Here is a 20,138-nt window from a genome sequence, read left to right as displayed (position 1 = left end):
GAGAGAGATCATCACTAATGTCATTATTCCACCTGCACTTTTCCTGTGATGACAGGTCAGAATGTCTGCAGGGAGTCGGGGAGCTGTAGATGATGTCACAAAACCCTCTGGGTCTGTCCAGCCACCCGAGTGTTCAATAACACTAAGAGGAAAATAAAACAGCTGTCGATCAGGTCGTACACGCCCTCGTTCATTTCGGAGAAGTGATCTGATCAGACAGCATAACACACCAACACCTGTCTCGGTTGACTATTACTGCTTTAAGCCGCAATTATGGGCGACGCATTCGTCACCGCTCGCTGCATAACCATTTATGCCCGCTGCAGTCTGCTTCTAAATGACAGGTGTTGCAGCACAGAAAAAAAACTAGATTACAAAATAGAAGAATATAAAACAGAAAAAATGCGACAACAGCTCACTGTTGTCGAAGGTCTCATCTTCTATAAATGTTGCAGTGATCTCCCTCTGAGAACCTCCTCTGAGTTCAGCAGTAATGATGTCACTTCTGGATGTTACATTTAATACCTTATGAAGCCAGTGCGGTACAAAGAACGGGTAAAGTTCACACCAGTGGGTGAAAAAGTTACTGGCTCATAGTGTTGTACTATAACAGTAGTAAATGTGTCAGGACAGTTTTGGATGGTCACACGATCAGTGATCTATAAATGTGTCAGGAAAAACTTAACATTCAACTCAGTTACATAATATGGCGTTAACATTTTACTCACTCTTGTCATTGATTGATTGATTTTGATGATTATTTTTCTTCATTTGCTGTTTTTAAATTTGCTCTATAAAGAAGTCGACTTTGTTTTATGTTTTTTGATCTGAGTTAACTTTCAGCCATTTGGGGCTTGATTTCTGGTTGTGTTGCTGATCAGTTAAATTACCAACAAGATAAGACACATCATCAAACTGGCCTTCAGCCCCACAAAGTGTGCTGTGATATCTTGAGATGCCCATCAGGATAGTCTCAGAGGTGTGCAACATGTTCCTTACAGAACACTAATCTCTGACCATCAACAGGCCCCCTCCCAGGGGCTCCCTCCCAGGGGCTCCCTCCCAGGGGCTCCCTCCCAGGGGCTCCCTCCCCAGGTCTGGAGGAAACTGAGAGCTGGTCTAAGGAAAGTCTTGGATGTCACCAACCATTTTACTGAGACTAATATCTTTTTGACTCGGACGATACCACCTCTTTCATCTGTGGGCTGTTTTTCCCATTAATGTTTTTTATTAATTAATTTAGAATTTTTTCTTAAGACCCTCCCAACAAATTCCTTCCCCTTTAATTCCTTCATCTCATATAATTCATTATGTAACTATACTCAGATTTGTATCCACTCATTTATTTAATGTAGTATGTATGCATGTCTATTGGTATATGTTTGTATGAATGCATTGGTGTGCAAATGCGTATGTAAAACTACTTATGTATGCATATGTTAGTGTTTCTAATGTCTTTATCTTTTACAGCTTGTCCTGTTTTCCTTTATCTATTGTAAAAAAGGAAAATTACTAAAAGTCTTGTGAGTTCATGTGTGGTAATAATCTCTTTACTACATTTAGTTGTTCATGAGATTATAATGCAGCCTTTTTACTAGTATCAGAGCTTAACTCTGTCTCACAAGCCAACTGGAATCAGTGGCAGCGGTACAGTAATTGCCATTTTTGCTGTGTCATTTGGACACGCCACGCCAAGTTGACCGCGGGGTTTGCAAATGGTCAGTGCAGCGAGTGAAAGTGCAATCACAACTAATCAGAGCTTCTCTTGTTTCCTGCCCACAGCGCCCAACACTGCACCCTATGGGAGCACAGGAAGTGCGCACATCTCGCTGGCCTGCCGGTACCTGGTCATGGCTCTCTCCTCCTTCATCAGCGTGTACTAGCAGAGGCCAGCCCAGACACAATGACTGTCGAGAGCATTTATGAATCCTTTTTGACATTGCTGATGGCTGGAATCCAATCTGGTACAGTTTGTTGAGCTGTGGTGGGAAATAATCAGCGTTACTTTTTGTGTGGGGAAATGTTTTTCTTTCCTTTTTTTTAATCTTATTTTCTTATTTGGTGAAATTTCTGTCATGTAAATACTATGATGTTTTTTATTATTATTATTATTATTTCCTCTTTATTATTTTTTTTCCTTTTCTGATTGATTGACCAGCTTGTGAATCAGTACTCATCCCCAACCCCCACACCAATCAACAGCCCCACCCTCCCCCACCCCTCGAACCTTTCAAATGAGTTCCTTTCATGCATCTTGTCCCTGCGAGCGATGGGCAAAATTGACACTTTCACCATTTTTGTACACGACTAAAAAAGAAGCAATTCCGCAAAGTCTCTCAGTACAAAGAATTACCATACCAATGTTGTATTGAATGTATTACCGGCTGTTGAACAAAGGAAAGACATTTAGATTCCTAACAATACAATTTTTGATCATGGAGTGCGCTCGAAAAAAAAACAAACAGTTAAAAAACAACAAAAAACCAACAACAAAATAATAATTTAAAAAAAAGGCAGGGCGTTTTCAGGACCTGTATTATCACGATCACTCAATAGATGGATGAACAGTGTTCAAGGTGTGTTTGCCGTATCCTGAAATGGGTCCTTCAGTTACTATGCCTGCCTAACCGCTTCAATCAGGCAGCCATGAAAAGTAGCAAAATATACTGTATTGTATCTTTATATTTTAATATAGCGTAGGCTTTTGTTTTAAAGTGGGACCAGCTTTTCTCATTCGACCAAGAGCATTAACACAAACCATGACTTTGTACGCTATGAAAGGAGGAACATCGCCGCCCCCATGTTTACATTTTTCTTGAAAATAGAAATAAAAAAGTATATTCTCTGTTTTTTTCCTTCTGTTTTGTCTTGCTTTTTTTTCTTCAGCGAGTCAGTGTATGTGAAGAATATGACAAATTGTTGCAGTTAGGAAAAAGGCGAGGCCCAAGTTGAGCTGCTTCTTTCTTTTTAGTTTGCGCTCCACCTCCAGTAGGTATCAGGGCAGAGCACTTTGTCTCTGAATTCGCTGCGTACCTACTGATCATCTTTGGCTGAAAACCCACAGCTCCGTACTGTAGGATCGGTTTTTTCGCCCCCAACTTTGGGTATGAAACTTGGATAATGGAGTCTGGGAAAGCACCGTTCTGCTGCACTGCATTTTATTACTCTCCTTTCCAGTGCAGAGAATTACATGCAGAAATATGCCCCACTTTCTTTTTTTCCCCTTCAAATAAAGAGTCAAAGCCATATTTGGCTAAGTGCATAATCTACAAAAAACCTACAATAATTGCACCTTTTGCAACTTTAACTTTTTTTCATGTTATTCATGATGAAGAGAAGATGCTCATTACCAAACAAACATGGCCTAAGGTGCTACCAGCCCTCTCCAAGATGATCAAGGTTAACAAAGAGATGATCAGTGTGCATCGGAGGTCATTTAAATTCAGCCTAACAGCAGAAACTGTAACTTTTCAAGGCTTAAAATCAGTGTTTGCTTTTAGACAAGGCTGTCAGCGTGGCATATTCATCCTCACGTATCCTTAATTCATGGTTGAAACAGAGAAACTGTACTGTGATGCCTTAATAGTACCATAGACATTAAATTACCCTCTTTTTGAAAGGACGCTTGGAGAAAATCTCAATATGACACAACTTATTTGTCATTTTGACGTATTATTGATGACTGAATGTTCATGAACAATTAGCTGACTTATCTGTTAAATTAGGCATTATATCCAGTCAAATCCAACCGATGGCTCCTGCAGGTATTTTCAAATAAGTCAGTTGTACAAATGCAGTATTTCCGGTCCAAATAACGCGTTCGGATTTGGACCGAACAGTAGAGGGACTAACAGCATTCAAGTTCAGAGTATTTTAAGACAGCAAACTTGCAACTGCAAATCTATAGAAAAATAGCCATCGCAGTTAAAAGACTTAAAGCACAAACATTATTATTTGAACGTTTTGTGGTGATTTGTTTTGAGGTCTGCTGAGCTTTTCTGTTGTTTCCTTTTCCGTTTCTTTCTTTTATTGTTTGTACTAAAGTTGTTATCAGCTTGTTTTACAAATTATAAAAATACTGCACCATATGATCTTGTTTAAATGTTAAGGTATAATGAAAATGGGTCAGACGTATATTTATTCTCTTCCTTTATGAAAACAGTGTAAAAAAATACATTTGAAACATGTAAAACTGAATATGTGACATTTATTTGAATGAGGCACAGTATGGCATAGTTTATAATGTTGTCTGGTTCATTTAGATGCCATAACTGTTGTTGATTTAAGTACATTAAAAGAACAATGTTTGCAATCAAATTACCTACTTTTTGAAAGAGAGAGGGTGTGAACCAATATAACAGTATTATAGAACAGAGTCAATGTGTGTATATTTGGAGAAAATATGATACCTTTTGATCTTTAGAGCCAGTGTGTAGTCATAGTTTCACACACTTGCGTGTTTGACGATGTGCAGAGAGTATGGTTGTGCTGCATGTCAAAGTTAACCTGTGTTTTTGAGGTGGGCATTTTACAGATATTCATACTTTTTATGACTGGAAGCAGTTTTTTCCAAACGTTTGGTTCATAAACCTGGTCTAAAAAGACATACCTCTTACAGATTGCCAGGCTATGTTTGTTTGTGATTTCTTTCGATCGACTTTGCTGATAAACTAAAAACAACTGCTGTTCAGAGTCATGATGATTATTGTGGCACATTGGTGACAGTCTGGAGTTATGTTGGTTGCTTGTTAAGCAGTTAAAACCATGCTAGTATTCCATATGAAATGTAATGGATGTTGATTATTTTCAATAATGGTATTAACAAGTCCCTTTTATCAAATCAATATTATTTGCAATAAAAGTCTTCATGTTACAAGATAAAGCAACATCTGACTTAATGAGCGCTCAAGAGGAGTTTTTCATTGTTACTTCATGATGTTTTGAGAGTAAAGGTAGCTGAGACAGCATCCTCACAGCGTACGCCGTCCCGTCACTACAACCTCACTGCACGTCATTTCCCCCATGTAGCAGATTTTTTCTTAAAGCGTTCGGCAAAACTGCAAAATTAGCTTAAATGCTAAGTTGTAAAGAATTCGCCAAAAGCTCGTGTGGGTTGCACCAGTTTGTAAATTTGCTATGTTTGCATTTAAAGTCTTTCGTAGTAACAGACATAGACTTGTCAATAAAAACCGGCATAGCCTTTGTTTTCCAACAGCATAGAAGTCTGTGGCAAAATGACCCAACTTCTCACTTGTTTTATGACCACAGTAAACTCGTCAGGTTATGGTCTCCGTCACTAGTTCTTCTTTGATGTATCGTGAATTTTACTTTATTAAGTACGGTCCCATTTATAGTAAACTAGATGGTTAAGCAATTTGTGTTCGGTAACTACGGTTTTGCAGTGTTATTGGGTTTGCAGTCAGAGCCACTCTTCGCCAATCAGGTTTCTAAACACCAACATGGCCACAGCTAAAATGACCAAGCAGTAGGTGTGCATCTTTTATTTACAGTTTCCACCATGATGTCACCCATCAGTCTGTGAAGTCCCAAAACGAGTGTTTTCGCCCTCTTGGCTGCAAAAAAAGAAAACGTGATGAGGAAGGGCAGGTCTGGCTGTGAAACCTTATACTTATTAGCTAATAACTTGTGATTGACAGCTTGTTAGCCAGTTTCAGACCACACCTCCATTTTGACACATAGTATGAGATAAAAGATTTACATCGCAAATGTAATTTTTTATTCTTTATTTTCCGCAACGAGTGACTGAGCCCACAAACTCAGCAAAAAAGTGTTTACAGAGGTCAAAACAGAAAGCCGTTTTCCTGTAGATGTCTATTGGACCAGATTGGACCATCGCCATCTGGTGGCCTTCAGATAGAATGCAGGTTTAAGGCACTTCTGCACTGGTTTCATTTTTCCAACACAAATGCTATGCCTGGTACCAGCGGTCCCCAACCCCCGGGCCTCGGACCGGTACCGGTCCGTGAGTCGTTTGGTACCGGGCCGCGAGAGTTGAGGCTCAGGTGTGAAATGTATGGTTTTCAGGGTTTTTATCGGTTTTCAGCATTATTTTGTTATCGTTTTTATCGTTAACTCGGTTTTCCTGGGTCTTTTCACGTGTGTTATGTTTTTTTCGGTACCGGTACTAGTTTTATTTTGTTGTATTTATCCGCGACACCTTAAAGGCCGGTCCGTGAAAATATTGTCGGGCATAAACCGGTCCGTGGCGCAAAAAAGGTTGGGGACCGCTGATTTATACCATTCATGGTTTCAATGCATCCTAAATATTGTTTTCTCTTTAATATCTTATTTTAGTTTTTTTATGTACGCATTTTCGGATTGGGATGGGTCTGGATCAGGTGGCGGGTCACCTATCACTCAGAAGGTCAGTGGTTGGATCCCTAACTCCTCCAGTCCATGTGCCAAAGTATCCTTGGGCAAGATACTGAACTTCAAGTTGCCCCCAATGCATCTGTCAGAGTGTGAGTGTGGTTGTGAATGTTAAAAAGCACAGGGGCACATAGAAAAGCACTGTATGAATGTGTATGTGTGGCTGGAGTAGGAAGCTCTTTCAGTGCAACCAAGTAGAAAGGTGTTATTTAAGTACCTGTTAATTTACCATATGTTCACATTGTATGTAGTTCTTCAACTTAAGAACTAGCTTTCATGATATTGTCCATTCTAGCTAAAAATTGGACTTCAAGCAGTTGGTGCGCCCAAATATGTGCTCTCAAATGAGTGAAGACTGATAAAACACAGTATAAGTGCACATAATCCAGCTCAATAGCAGTTTCTCATGTGATGCTATGATACAGTCCCACGGAAATAATCATTGTTCTGGTTGGCAAGTAATTCTTGGGAGTTATTTGCTGTTGCTAGGTAAAATTGGTAGAAAGATTGTGCTGCACCAGATAAAAATCTCCTTAACTACCAACTACAGCTGACTAGCTGATCGGCAGTAAAACTTGAAAAAGTATAACATAAACTTAACAGAACAAGCTAAGCTTCACTGCTACAGCCAACAGTGACAGGTCTGTGTGACGTTGGCTTTAGCAGTCAGTTTCCCAGCAACTGCCATCAACCTCCAGCAACAACTCTCCAACCAACTGGGAAATACTAATTTCTTTTCCCCTCACAACCAGTGGTCCTCATTCGCTTGAGGCTACAATGTTACTATGATTATCACACACCCAAAATAGCAAGGAAGCTAATGCCAGGTGGTTAACAATCATGTGTCAGCTAAAGCTAATTTCTCTGTAGCTCGATAGCTAGCAAGTGACACTTGTCATGATTCGAATTTGAGGAAGAGACAAACGACTGCATGGTCCTCAGTAGATGTCAAAATAGTGGTTTTTTATTATACATATGTACATATGGGGAAGATGAGCATCACAAGCCTTTTAGAGCTGATCTCCCCCGAACAACCCTATCACAAGGCTTTTATTGCAATGATGACGTCAAGACACATGATAAGTATCAGTCAGTTCTCAGAACTCAGGAAGTTCCCCTTATATGGCCTCCAGATGTTTCCACTCAGTCCAGCACTCAGAGAAAACCAGTGTGTGTGGTGTGTATATCTATTCGTCAGTCTTCCTTAAAATGCTTTAAAAATCACACATATTTAAATCACTTAAATCTGTCTTGATAAGTCAAAACAGAGTTGATGTTTGTTCTGTCACTCTGTGAAACTGTAGCTAACATCAGCTAACGTTACATTAGCCATTGCTAATGTTTAGATTTGTATACACCTCACCCCTAGCTTCCATTATCTGTCTGTTAATACAAGTTAGTTTAATATTATTTTGTGTGTACATCTTATTATTTAGTGTATTTCTTCCCTTCTAAAAATTTTTTTTTTAAGTTGCAGCTCAAATTAACAATCATTGTATCAATCATTGCAAATGTGCCGCATCATGCATATTTGATCCCCTCCCTTCCTGCCTCAATCACTGTACCAAGCCTCCTGAGCACAGATGGCCAGACTCCACAGCACGCAGGATTAACCACCTTTTGAGCTGCATTATCATCACTGACTGGCATGCATCGCTCAGTATACGTGATCTGGAGACATCAGCGGACATAAGTCACTGCTCATTCCATTCGATATGCACCTGTGCTACTTTATACCTTTTTGGAAATAGCACGGGGCTTTCTACAGGGTGGGCCATTTATATGGATACACCGTAATAACATGGGAATGGTTGGTGATATTAAAGTCCTGTTTGTGGCACATTAGTATATGTGAGGGGGCAAACTCCTCAAGATGGGTGGTGACCATGGTGGCCATTTAGAAGTCGGCCATCTTGGATACAACTTTTGTTTTTTCAATAGGAAGAGGGCCATGTGACACATCAAACTTATTGGTAATGTCACAAGAAAAACAATGGTGTGCTTGGTTTCAACGTAACTTTATTCTTTCATGAGTTATTTACAAGTTTCTCTTTGTTCACAGCCATTGACATGTTGAAGAGGTTAACACGTGAGGAGCGGATCGAAATTGTGTTGATATCTGGTGAACGCAGTAACCGGGTCATTGCAGCAGATTTCAATGCAAGACACCCTACGAGACCACCCATCTCCCATGCTACAGTTAGCAAACTGCTTGCTAAGTTTCGTGAAACTGGTTCAGTGTTGGATTTGCCAAAATGGGTGCCAGGTCCGAGCATTCCTAGATGAACAGTTTCCTGGAAAGTGGATTGGTCGTCGTGGGCCAGTTGAATGGCCCCCAAGGTCTCCCGATCTGACCCCCTTAGACTTTTATCTTTGGGGTCATCTGAAGGCAATTGTCTATGGTGTGAAGATACGAGATGTGCAGCACTGAAGTTACGTTGAAACCAAGCACACCATTGTTTTTCTTGTGACATTACCAATAAGTTTGATGTGTCACATGGCCCTCTTCCTATTGAAAAAACAAAAGTTGTATCCAAGATGGCCGACTTCTAAATGGCCACCATGGTCACATATACTAATGTGCCACAAACAGGACTTTAATATCACCAACCATTCCCATTTTATCACGGTGTATCCATATAAATGGCCCACCCTGTAGAAAGCCCCGTGCTATTTCCAAAAAGGTATAAAGTAGCACAGGTGCATATCGAATGGAATGAGCAGTGACTTATGTCCGCTGATGTCTCCAGATCACGTATACTGAGCGATGCATGCCAGTCAGTGATGATAATGCAGCTCAAAAGGTGGTTAATCCTGCGTGCTGTGGAGTCTGGCCATCTGTGCTCAGGAGGCTTGGTACAGTGATTGAGGCAGGAAGGGAGGGGATCAAATATGCATGATGCGGCACATTTGCAATGATTGATACAATGATTGTTAATTTGAGCTGCAACTTAAAAAAAAATATTTTAGAAGGGAAGAAATACACTAAATAATAAGATGTACACACAAAATAATATTAAACTAACTTGTATTAACAGACAGATAATGGAAGCTAGGGGTGAGGTGTATACAAATCTAAACATTAGCAATGGCTAATGTAACGTTAGCTGATGTTAGCTACAGTTTCACAGAGTGACAGAACAAACATCAACTCTGTTTTGACTTATCAAGACAGATTTAAGTGATTTAAATATGTGTGATTTTTAAAGCATTTTAAGGAAGACTGACTGTTTTATATATATACACACCACACACCCTGGTTTTCTCTGAGTGCTGGACTGAGTGGAAACATCTGGAGGCCATATAAGGGGAACTTCCTGAGTTCTGAGAACTGACTGATACTTATCATGTGTCTTGACGTCATCATTGCAATAAAAGCCTTGTGATAGGGTTGTTCGGGGGAGATCAGCTCTAAAAGGCTTGTGATGCTCATCTTCCCCATATGTACATATGTATAATAAAAAACCACTATTTTGACATCTACTGAGGACCATGCAGTCGTTTGTCTCTTCCTCAAATTCGAATCATGACAAGTGTCACTTGCTAGCTATCGAGCTACAGAGAAATTAGCTTTAGCTGACACATGATTGTTAACCACCTGGCATTAGCTTCCTTGCTATTTTGGGTGTGTGATAATCATAGTAACATTGTAGCCTCAAGCGAATGAGGACCACTGGTTGTGAGGGGAAAAGAAATTAGTATTTCCCAGTTGGTTGGAGAGTTGTTGCTGGAGGTTGATGGCAGTTGCTGGGAAACTGACTGCTAAAGCCAACGTCACACAGACCTGTCACTGTTGGCTGTAGCAGTGAAGCTTAGCTTGTTCTGTTAAGTTTATGTTATACTTTTTCAAGTTTTACTGCCGATCAGCTAGTCAGCTGTAGTTGGTAGTTAAGGAGATTTTTATCTGGTGCAGCACAATCTTTCTACCAATTTTACCTAGCAACAGCAAATAACTCCCAAGAATTACTTGCCAACCAGAACAATGATTATTTCCGTGGGACTAGTGGTTGTATCATAGCATCACATGAGAAACTGCTATTGAGCTGGATTATGTGCACTTATACTGTGTTTTATCAGTCTTCACTCATTTGAGAGCACATATTTGGGCGCACCAACTGCTTGAAGTCCAATTTTTAGCTAGAATGGACAATATCATGAAAGCTAGTTCTTAAGTTGAAGAACTACATACAATGTGAACATATGGTAAATTAACAGGTACTTAAATAACACCTTTCTACTTGGTTGCACTGAAAGAGCTTCCTACTCCAGCCACACATACACATTCATACAGTGCTTTTCTATGTGCCCCTGTGCTTTTTAACATTCACAACCACACTCACACTCTGACAGATGCATTGGGGGCAACTTGAAGTTCAGTATCTTGCCCAAGGATACTTTGGCACATGGACTGGAGGAGTTAGGGATCCAACCACTGACCTTCTGAGTGATAGGTGACCCGCCACCTGATCCAGACCCATCCCAATCCGAAAATGCGTACATAAAAAAACTAAAATAAGATATTAAAGAGAAAACAATATTTAGGATGCATTGAAACCATGAATGTCATTTTGCCACAGACTTCTATGCTATTGGAAAACAAAGGCTATGCCGGTTTTTATTGACAAGTCTATGTCTGTTACTACGAAAGACTTTAAATGCAAACATAGCAAATTTACAAACTGGTGCAACCCACACGAGCTTTTGGCGAATTCTTTACAACTTAGCATTTAAGCTAATTTTGCAGTTTTGCCGAACGCTTTAAGAAAAAATCTGCTACATGGGGGAAATGACGTGCAGTGAGGTTGTAGTGACGGGACGGTGTACGCTGTGAGGATGCTGTCTCAGCTACCTTTACTCTCAAAACATCATGAAGTAACAATGAAAAACTCCTCTTGAGCGCTCATTAAGTCAGATGTTGCTTTATCTTGTAACATGAAGACTTTTATTGCAAATAATATTGATTTGATAAAAGGGACTTGTTAATACCATTATTGAAAATAATCAACATCCATTACATTTCATATGGAATACTAGCATGGTTTTAACTGCTTAACAAGCAACCAACATAACTCCAGACTGTCACCAATGTGCCACAATAATCATCATGACTCTGAACAGCAGTTGTTTTTAGTTTATCAGCAAAGTCGATCGAAAGAAATCACAAACAAACATAGCCTGGCAATCTGTAAGAGGTATGTCTTTTTAGACCAGGTTTATGAACCAAACGTTTGGAAAAAACTGCTTCCAGTCATAAAAAGTATGAATATCTGTAAAATGCCCACCTCAAAAACACAGGTTAACTTTGACATGCAGCACAACCATACTCTCTGCACATCGTCAAACACGCAAGTGTGTGAAACTATGACTACACACTGGCTCTAAAGATCAAAAGGTATCATATTTTCTCCAAATATACACACATTGACTCTGTTCTATAATACTGTTATATTGGTTCACACCCTCTCTCTTTCAAAAAGTAGGTAATTTGATTGCAAACATTGTTCTTTTAATGTACTTAAATCAACAACAGTTATGGCATCTAAATGAACCAGACAACATTATAAACTATGCCATACTGTGCCTCATTCAAATAAATGTCACATATTCAGTTTTACATGTTTCAAATGTATTTTTTTACACTGTTTTCATAAAGGAAGAGAATAAATATACGTCTGACCCATTTTCATTATACCTTAACATTTAAACAAGATCATATGGTGCAGTATTTTTATAATTTGTAAAACAAGCTGATAACAACTTTAGTACAAACAATAAAAGAAAGAAACGGAAAAGGAAACAACAGAAAAGCTCAGCAGACCTCAAAACAAATCACCACAAAACGTTCAAATAATAATGTTTGTGCTTTAAGTCTTTTAACTGCGATGGCTATTTTTCTATAGATTTGCAGTTGCAAGTTTGCTGTCTTAAAATACTCTGAACTTGAATGCTGTTAGTCCCTCTACTGTTCGGTCCAAATCCGAACGCGTTATTTGGACCGGAAATACTGCATTTGTACAACTGACTTATTTGAAAATACCTGCAGGAGCCATCGGTTGGATTTGACTGGATATAATGCCTAATTTAACAGATAAGTCAGCTAATTGTTCATGAACATTCAGTCATCAATAATACGTCAAAATGACAAATAAGTTGTGTCATATTGAGATTTTCTCCAAGCGTCCTTTCAAAAAGAGGGTAATTTAATGTCTATGGTACTATTAAGGCATCACAGTACAGTTTCTCTGTTTCAACCATGAATTAAGGATACGTGAGGATGAATATGCCACGCTGACAGCCTTGTCTAAAAGCAAACACTGATTTTAAGCCTTGAAAAGTTACAGTTTCTGCTGTTAGGCTGAATTTAAATGACCTCCGATGCACACTGATCATCTCTTTGTTAACCTTGATCATCTTGGAGAGGGCTGGTAGCACCTTAGGCCATGTTTGTTTGGTAATGAGCATCTTCTCTTCATCATGAATAACATGAAAAAAAGTTAAAGTTGCAAAAGGTGCAATTATTGTAGGTTTTTTGTAGATTATGCACTTAGCCAAATATGGCTTTGACTCTTTATTTGAAGGGGAAAAAAAGAAAGTGGGGCATATTTCTGCATGTAATTCTCTGCACTGGAAAGGAGAGTAATAAAATGCAGTGCAGCAGAACGGTGCTTTCCCAGACTCCATTATCCAAGTTTCATACCCAAAGTTGGGGGCGAAAAAACCGATCCTACAGTACGGAGCTGTGGGTTTTCAGCCAAAGATGATCAGTAGGTACGCAGCGAATTCAGAGACAAAGTGCTCTGCCCTGATACCTACTGGAGGTGGAGCGCAAACTAAAAAGAAAGAAGCAGCTCAACTTGGGCCTCGCCTTTTTCCTAACTGCAACAATTTGTCATATTCTTCACATACACTGACTCGCTGAAGAAAAAAAAGCAAGACAAAACAGAAGGAAAAAAACAGAGAATATACTTTTTTATTTCTATTTTCAAGAAAAATGTAAACATGGGGGCGGCGATGTTCCTCCTTTCATAGCGTACAAAGTCATGGTTTGTGTTAATGCTCTTGGTCGAATGAGAAAAGCTGGTCCCACTTTAAAACAAAAGCCTACGCTATATTAAAATATAAAGATACAATACAGTATATTTTGCTACTTTTCATGGCTGCCTGATTGAAGCGGTTAGGCAGGCATAGTAACTGAAGGACCCATTTCAGGATACGGCAAACACACCTTGAACACTGTTCATCCATCTATTGAGTGATCGTGATAATACAGGTCCTGAAAACGCCCTGCCTTTTTTTTTAATTATTATTTTGTTGTTGGTTTTTTGTTGGTTTTTAACTGTTTTTTTTTTTTTCGAGCGCACTCCATGATCAAAAATTGTATTGTTAGGAATCTAAATGTCTTTCCTTTGTTCAACAGCCGGTAATACATTCAATACAACATTGGTATGGTAATTCTTTGTACTGAGAGACTTTGCGGAATTGCTTCTTTTTTAGTCGTGTACAAAAATGGGTGAAGATGTCAATTTTGCGCCATCGCCTCGCAGGGACAAGATGCATGAAAGGAACTCATTTGAAAGGTTCGAGGGGTGGGGGAGGGTGGGGCTGTTGATTGGTGTGGGGGTTGGGGATGAGTACTGATTCACAAGCTGGTCAATCAATCAGAAAAGGAAAAAAAATAATAAAGAGGAAATAATAATAATAATAATAAAAAACATCATAGTATTTACATGACAGAAATTTCACCAAATAAGAAAATAAGATTAAAAAAAAGGAAAAAAAAACATTTCCCCACACAAAAAGTAACGCTGATTATTTCCCACCACAGCTCAACAAACTGTACCAGATTGGATTCCAGCCATCAGCAATGTCAAAAAGGATTCATAAATGCTCTCGACAGTCATTGTGTCTGGGCTGGCCTCTGCTAGTACACGCTGATGAAGGAGGAGAGAGCCATGACCAGGTACCGGCAGGCCAGCGAGATGTGCGCACTTCCTGTGCTCCCATAGGGTGCAGTGTTGGGCGCTGTGGGCAGGAAACAAGAGAAGCTCTGATTAGTTGTGATTGCACTTTCACTCGCTGCACTGACCATTTGCAAACCCCGCGGTCAACTTGGCGTGGCGTGTCCAAATGACACAGCAAAAATGGCAATTACTGTACCGCTGCCACTGATTCCAGTTGGCTTGTGAGACAGAGTTAAGCTCTGATACTAGTAAAAAGGCTGCATTATAATCTCATGAACAACTAAATGTAGTAAAGAGATTATTACCACACATGAACTCACAAGACTTTTAGTAATTTTCCTTTTTTACAATAGATAAAGGAAAACAGGACAAGCTGTAAAAGATAAAGACATTAGAAACACTAACATATGCATACATAAGTAGTTTTACATACGCATTTGCACACCAATGCATTCATACAAACATATACCAATAGACATGCATACATACTACATTAAATAAATGAGTGGATACAAATCTGAGTATAGTTACATAATGAATTATATGAGATGAAGGAATTAAAGGGGAAGGAATTTGTTGAGAGGGTCTTAAGAAAAAATTCTAAATTAATTAATAAAAAACATTAATGGGAAAAACAGCCCACAGATGAAAGAGGTGGTATCGTCCGAGTCAAAAAGATATTAGTCTCAGTAAAATGGTTGGTGACATCCAAGACTTTCCTTAGACCAGCTCTCAGTTTCCTCCAGACCTGGGGAGGGAGCCCCTGGGAGGGAGCCCCTGGGAGGGGGCCTGTTGATGGTCAGAGATTAGTGTTCTGTAAGGAACATGTTGCACACCTCTGAGACTATCCTGATGGGCATCTCAAGATATCACAGCACACTTTGTGGGGCTGAAGGCCAGTTTGATGATGTGTCTTATCTTGTTGGTAATTTAACTGATCAGCAACACAACCAGAAATCAAGCCCCAAATGGCTGAAAGTTAACTCAGATCAAAAAACATAAAACAAAGTCGACTTCTTTATAGAGCAAATTTAAAAACAGCAAATGAAGAAAAATAATCATCAAAATCAATCAATCAATGACAAGAGTGAGTAAAATGTTAACGCCATATTATGTAACTGAGTTGAATGTTAAGTTTTTCCTGACACATTTATAGATCACTGATCGTGTGACCATCCAAAACTGTCCTGACACATTTACTACTGTTATAGTACAACACTATGAGCCAGTAACTTTTTCACCCACTGGTGTGAACTTTACCCGTTCTTTGTACCGCACTGGCTTCATAAGGTATTAAATGTAACATCCAGAAGTGACATCATTACTGCTGAACTCAGAGGAGGTTCTCAGAGGGAGATCACTGCAACATTTATAGAAGATGAGACCTTCGACAACAGTGAGCTGTTGTCGCATTTTTTCTGTTTTATATTCTTCTATTTTGTAATCTAGTTTTTTTTCTGTGCTGCAACACCTGTCATTTAGAAGCAGACTGCAGCGGGCATAAATGGTTATGCAGCGAGCGGTGACGAATGCGTCGCCCATAATTGCGGCTTAAAGCAGTAATAGTCAACCGAGACAGGTGTTGGTGTGTTATGCTGTCTGATCAGATCACTTCTCCGAAATGAACGAGGGCGTGTACGACCTGATCGACAGCTGTTTTATTTTCCTCTTAGTGTTATTGAACACTCGGGTGGCTGGACAGACCCAGAGGGTTTTGTGACATCATCTACAGCTCCCCGACTCCCTGCAGACATTCTGACCTGTCATCACAGGAAAAGTGCAGGTGGAATAATGACATTAGTGATGTTTTAATACAGTCACATTAACTAGAAAACAATTTTTCCGCATTTGGCAACTGATTGCAAGTAGTTATGTTGACCTGCTGGTCTCCCAGATGTTAAACGGCCAACACCCTCACATTCTAGGTGAGGGTGTTGCAATCACCTTTCCATTGTAAGGTGATTGTGTGGGTCGCAACCCGTCTCTTTTCAACAGGTCACATGACTTGAGCGTACCCATTGCCTATCTCACTTTGCAGTTGAATCCCCTGCAGCAACAATGTCAACACTTGTGGAGAAATGTCTGAATTTGTGCTTCAGACCTGTGGCTGGACTCTGAATGTAAGTAGTTGAGAATTTATGTGTATGTAGAATGCAACAGATTTGACTGCATTCAACTGCAGACTGCATCTTGTGTATGTATATATAAAATTTGGCTTTTTTATTAAAGCAGACAGATATTTCAGGTGTGCCAGCTCTAAATGTGTATGCACTAAAGGTGCGGCCAGATTACAGTTTTCTCTTTCCAAATGTAATATTTCCTCCAATAAACTGGCACGAAACTCCACTGGGACCTTATGGTTTTAACAGCATTTAATACTTGAACCAGCACCAGCACATACTGCACTCTGTCTACCACTACAGCTAAAACATTTAGTAAATCCAACTTTAACCGGACATACAGTTCAATCAGGAGTAGCAGCACCAGAGTCCAGAAAAAAGAGAAAAAAAACCTTTCTTCCATCTCATCTATTTTTAGTTGAGTGTCAAAACACTTATTCCCCCTTTTCCCTCTTTCAAATTAGTGGCCCAAAAAAGTCATCAGTGGAGAACAGTTGAGGGCTGAACAAGGTCTTTTGTAACATTGCTATTGAAGGAGGCTTTGTTTTGGCTTGTTTGTGTTTCTCTGACCAGCAGACAGCCACAGTAATATGAACAGGTCTCTCCGGAGAGCTGCGTCAGGCGGGCAAAGAGGAAGAGGGCAGCCTTTCATTTGGAAAAGGGCTACTCTGCCTCCTCATCACAGGCACACTCTTAGGTTGTAGCTCAATAAAGCACAGCTCACAGGTTACAAAACAAACACTCCATCTGCACACACACACACACACACATATATATATATAAACCTGCATGTACAGGTCACATGCATGCTTGCACAAAGAAGTGGGCAAAGCAGCACAAACAGGCTCTGCTGCACCAGGGGAAATCATGTGGTGCACAGCCCATATCAGCAGGGTGCCTCTTTACACAGCCATGTAATTAGTTCACAATGTAACTCCTCTGATGTGGACCTCACAAACACACAGCCCAAAGTGAATGACGACAAAACCGAACGCGCAGACATACCACGCAGAAACACAGATTCCGTCGCCAACATATCGAGCCGTTTTCGTGGCGTTTCAAAGGTCAGAGATGCATGATCTGCAAGAATCTCAGCCCCGGGTAGTGAGGGCCATGCATTTATTCAATAAGAACCTGCAATGGTTGCCATTAGAGTGTTACATGAACGCTAGTGTGTTAAAATAAATACAATGATGCAGAGATTGATCCTTTTTTTTTCTTGCCGACATAATAGCTTGTTATTGACAATTTTCACAGGAGTTGTGATGGAGAGAAAGGGAAAAAGCCACCCCGTTATCACCTGATATTTTCAGGTATTATTTGTCAGCGCTGAAGTTGTTTACCTATTAGAGTGAAAACTATAAGCTTGTCTGACAGATGGAAAGGGGAACAAAAAGGGGGAAAAAAACAGTGAACAGAGGTGCACAATTACACCGATCCGCCGCAACATTCAAACCGCCCGGTGAATATGGTAAAGGTACACCCCGGGCTGCCAAAACAGCTTGGACCTGTCAGCGAATGGACATGAGACCCAGGGGGTTGTCCTGTGGTGTCTGGCGGCAGTGGGATATTGGCACCAGATCCTTTGGGTCCTGTGCAGGTTTGGGCCTTCGCAGATCAGATTCAACCCACAGATGCCTGATCGGGCCGGGATGTGGGGAGCTGGCCTGGAGCCTTTTGCTGTTCTCCTCGAGCCATTACTAAATAGCTTGTGATCTTTCTCTGGGGAAGCGGTGCATATCCAGACCGGGATTCCATCGTCTTCTTTTGTCTTTACGAATGCAGATAAAATAAGATAGTTGATGACTTCAGCAAATACCTTCTCTCCTTTTCTTTTCATACGTGCTCTTTACTTAGCGCAGTCAAAGCTTGCCTAGATGTGATTGGTTAATAGATATGCATAATCTATTTATAGAGATGAGCCGGGGGAGGCCGGTGTCGTTGAAGTCTGCAGAAAACGTTTAGGTCGGTGGTACGTGTCGAAGTAACATCCCCATAATTGCAAAGACCTGAGGTTCACTAGAAGGACCTTCTACTGTAACAAGACAATCAGTGTTTTTCCACCTTTGCTGTAAGTAGTTTTAATGTGTCTGATGTGCGATGATATACGGTTTATGTCTGTGGTTGGCCGGCGTGAGCCGCAGACCCTCCCTCTTCTTTCTCCTTCTCGCCTTTCTTTCTTTGTCTCCCCTTTCCACCTCTTTCTCTGTCTTTGTATCCGTCCTCTCTCTCTTTCTCCCTCACCTCCTATCCAAAGTACAGGATAATGACACAGTTTTCCTGGGCTGCGAGAGCGAGCTGAGAAATGGTAACCATAGCAACAGCTCCTGTCCTGCTCAGCCGGCCCACTGCTGCCTGCGCCTCAGCGCGCAGCATTGTGCTAGCCATGCTAGCGAAATCATTCTGGGTGTTGTTTGTGTTGCGTGTGTGTGTTTATGTGTGTGCGTATAGTGGTAGCGGCGGTGGGAGGGGGAATAGGCAGATGTCACTATTTGCCTTCTTCAGTCTCTCATCTCATCAGAGTCAGTGTAGTTTACGGCTCAGTAAATACTGCAGTAATCACATTAATATCTTGTGCACAAGTGCTTTTCGTGCAGCAGTTCAAAGAGCTCACGAAGTAATTAGTGGATCTCTGCAATGACTAATGTTGACTGGGCTGAGAGCATAACAATAAACCTCTCAGTACTTCAGGAAGGGAAGTGTTAAGTGAGGTTGAGGTATAGTCAGAGTTACCGGTCCCTGCCTCCTCTCTGTGCTTGATTTTGGGCTTGTTTAATATCTCCCCATGTCACCGCGAAAAGCCTCCATTGTTTTGACTGTGTGGGTTGTAACTTGCCATTTTAATTAAGTCCCCAACCAGGACCCGCCTGCAATACTATTACTCTGCTTATTACCATGAAGGGAATGGAAGGAGAAAGATAGAGACAGACAGTGCAGAAGAAAGAGCGATGTGGGGAGAAGCAGGGTGAACTAAAGGAGGAGAAAGCGGGGAGAGAAAAAAAGGACAGTGATTGAAAGGGGGGTGAAAGTGAGGCTGAAACGGCAGCAGCGGATGCAGGAGGGCGGGGGGGCTGACTGAGCTCTACCTCTTTGGGGTTTGAATTTAATTGCCATGTACATCAGCAGCAAGCTACAATGAAGTACCAGAATACCAGACAATATATCATAGAGAAACCAATAGTGTCAAGGATGCGCAAACGCAGGGAAGACAAGCAGCGCTCCAAAGGGAAGAGGAGCAGAGGAGATAAGTGGAGATGAAAGCGATATGCTTCAATTACTGTTTTGCAACAGAATTGAAATGAAAAACTAAAGCCTCTCCAGCTGTAGCAAGAGTCATATGAAAATAACAATCCCTGCTACTCTCCCCTGATTCTGGACTGGAGCCATTAGCTGTAAATAGTGAGCTGGAGTATGAAGCACTCTCTCTCACTCTCTCGTCCTTCCCTACCCCTTATCTCTCCCAAATCTCCATCGACAGCAGTTTTGTCACCCACATATCATATGCACAACAAATGCTAAGGCCTTGAACTTCAGTCTCTGTTGACACAGATAATGAATCATACTGAAATCTGCAACTGTGGCACTCAATGCAGGCTTTGTATCGAGTATTATCTCGAGTGCTGCGCTGCACTGTAATTCGCTGGAATGCCATTGTTTATTAAGTAAT

General features: G+C 40.6%; 1 protein-coding gene across 2 annotated transcripts in view; it reads right to left on the bottom strand.

Annotated features, from left to right (window-relative positions):
* Window positions 1-11,309: 11,309 nt before the first annotated feature.
* Window positions 11,310-20,138, bottom strand: part of negr1 (neuronal growth regulator 1) — a 160,828-nt gene continuing 151,999 nt past the window's right edge. For both annotated transcript variants that reach the window (XM_005923370.3, XM_005923371.3), the window contains one exon: window positions 11,310-14,412. In XM_005923370.3, the coding sequence (XP_005923432.1) occupies window positions 14,312-14,412 (101 nt within the window). In that variant the 3' untranslated portion in view covers window positions 11,310-14,311. The remainder of the gene's footprint in view (window positions 14,413-20,138) is intronic.

Source organism: Haplochromis burtoni, unplaced genomic scaffold (assembly GCF_018398535.1).
Source record: "Haplochromis burtoni strain Fernald_Lab_line unplaced genomic scaffold, NCSU_Asbu1 Contig_5, whole genome shotgun sequence".
NCBI classification, from domain to species: Eukaryota; Metazoa; Chordata; class Actinopteri; order Cichliformes; family Cichlidae; genus Haplochromis; species Haplochromis burtoni.
This window is presented reverse-complemented; position numbering and strand designations above follow the sequence as displayed.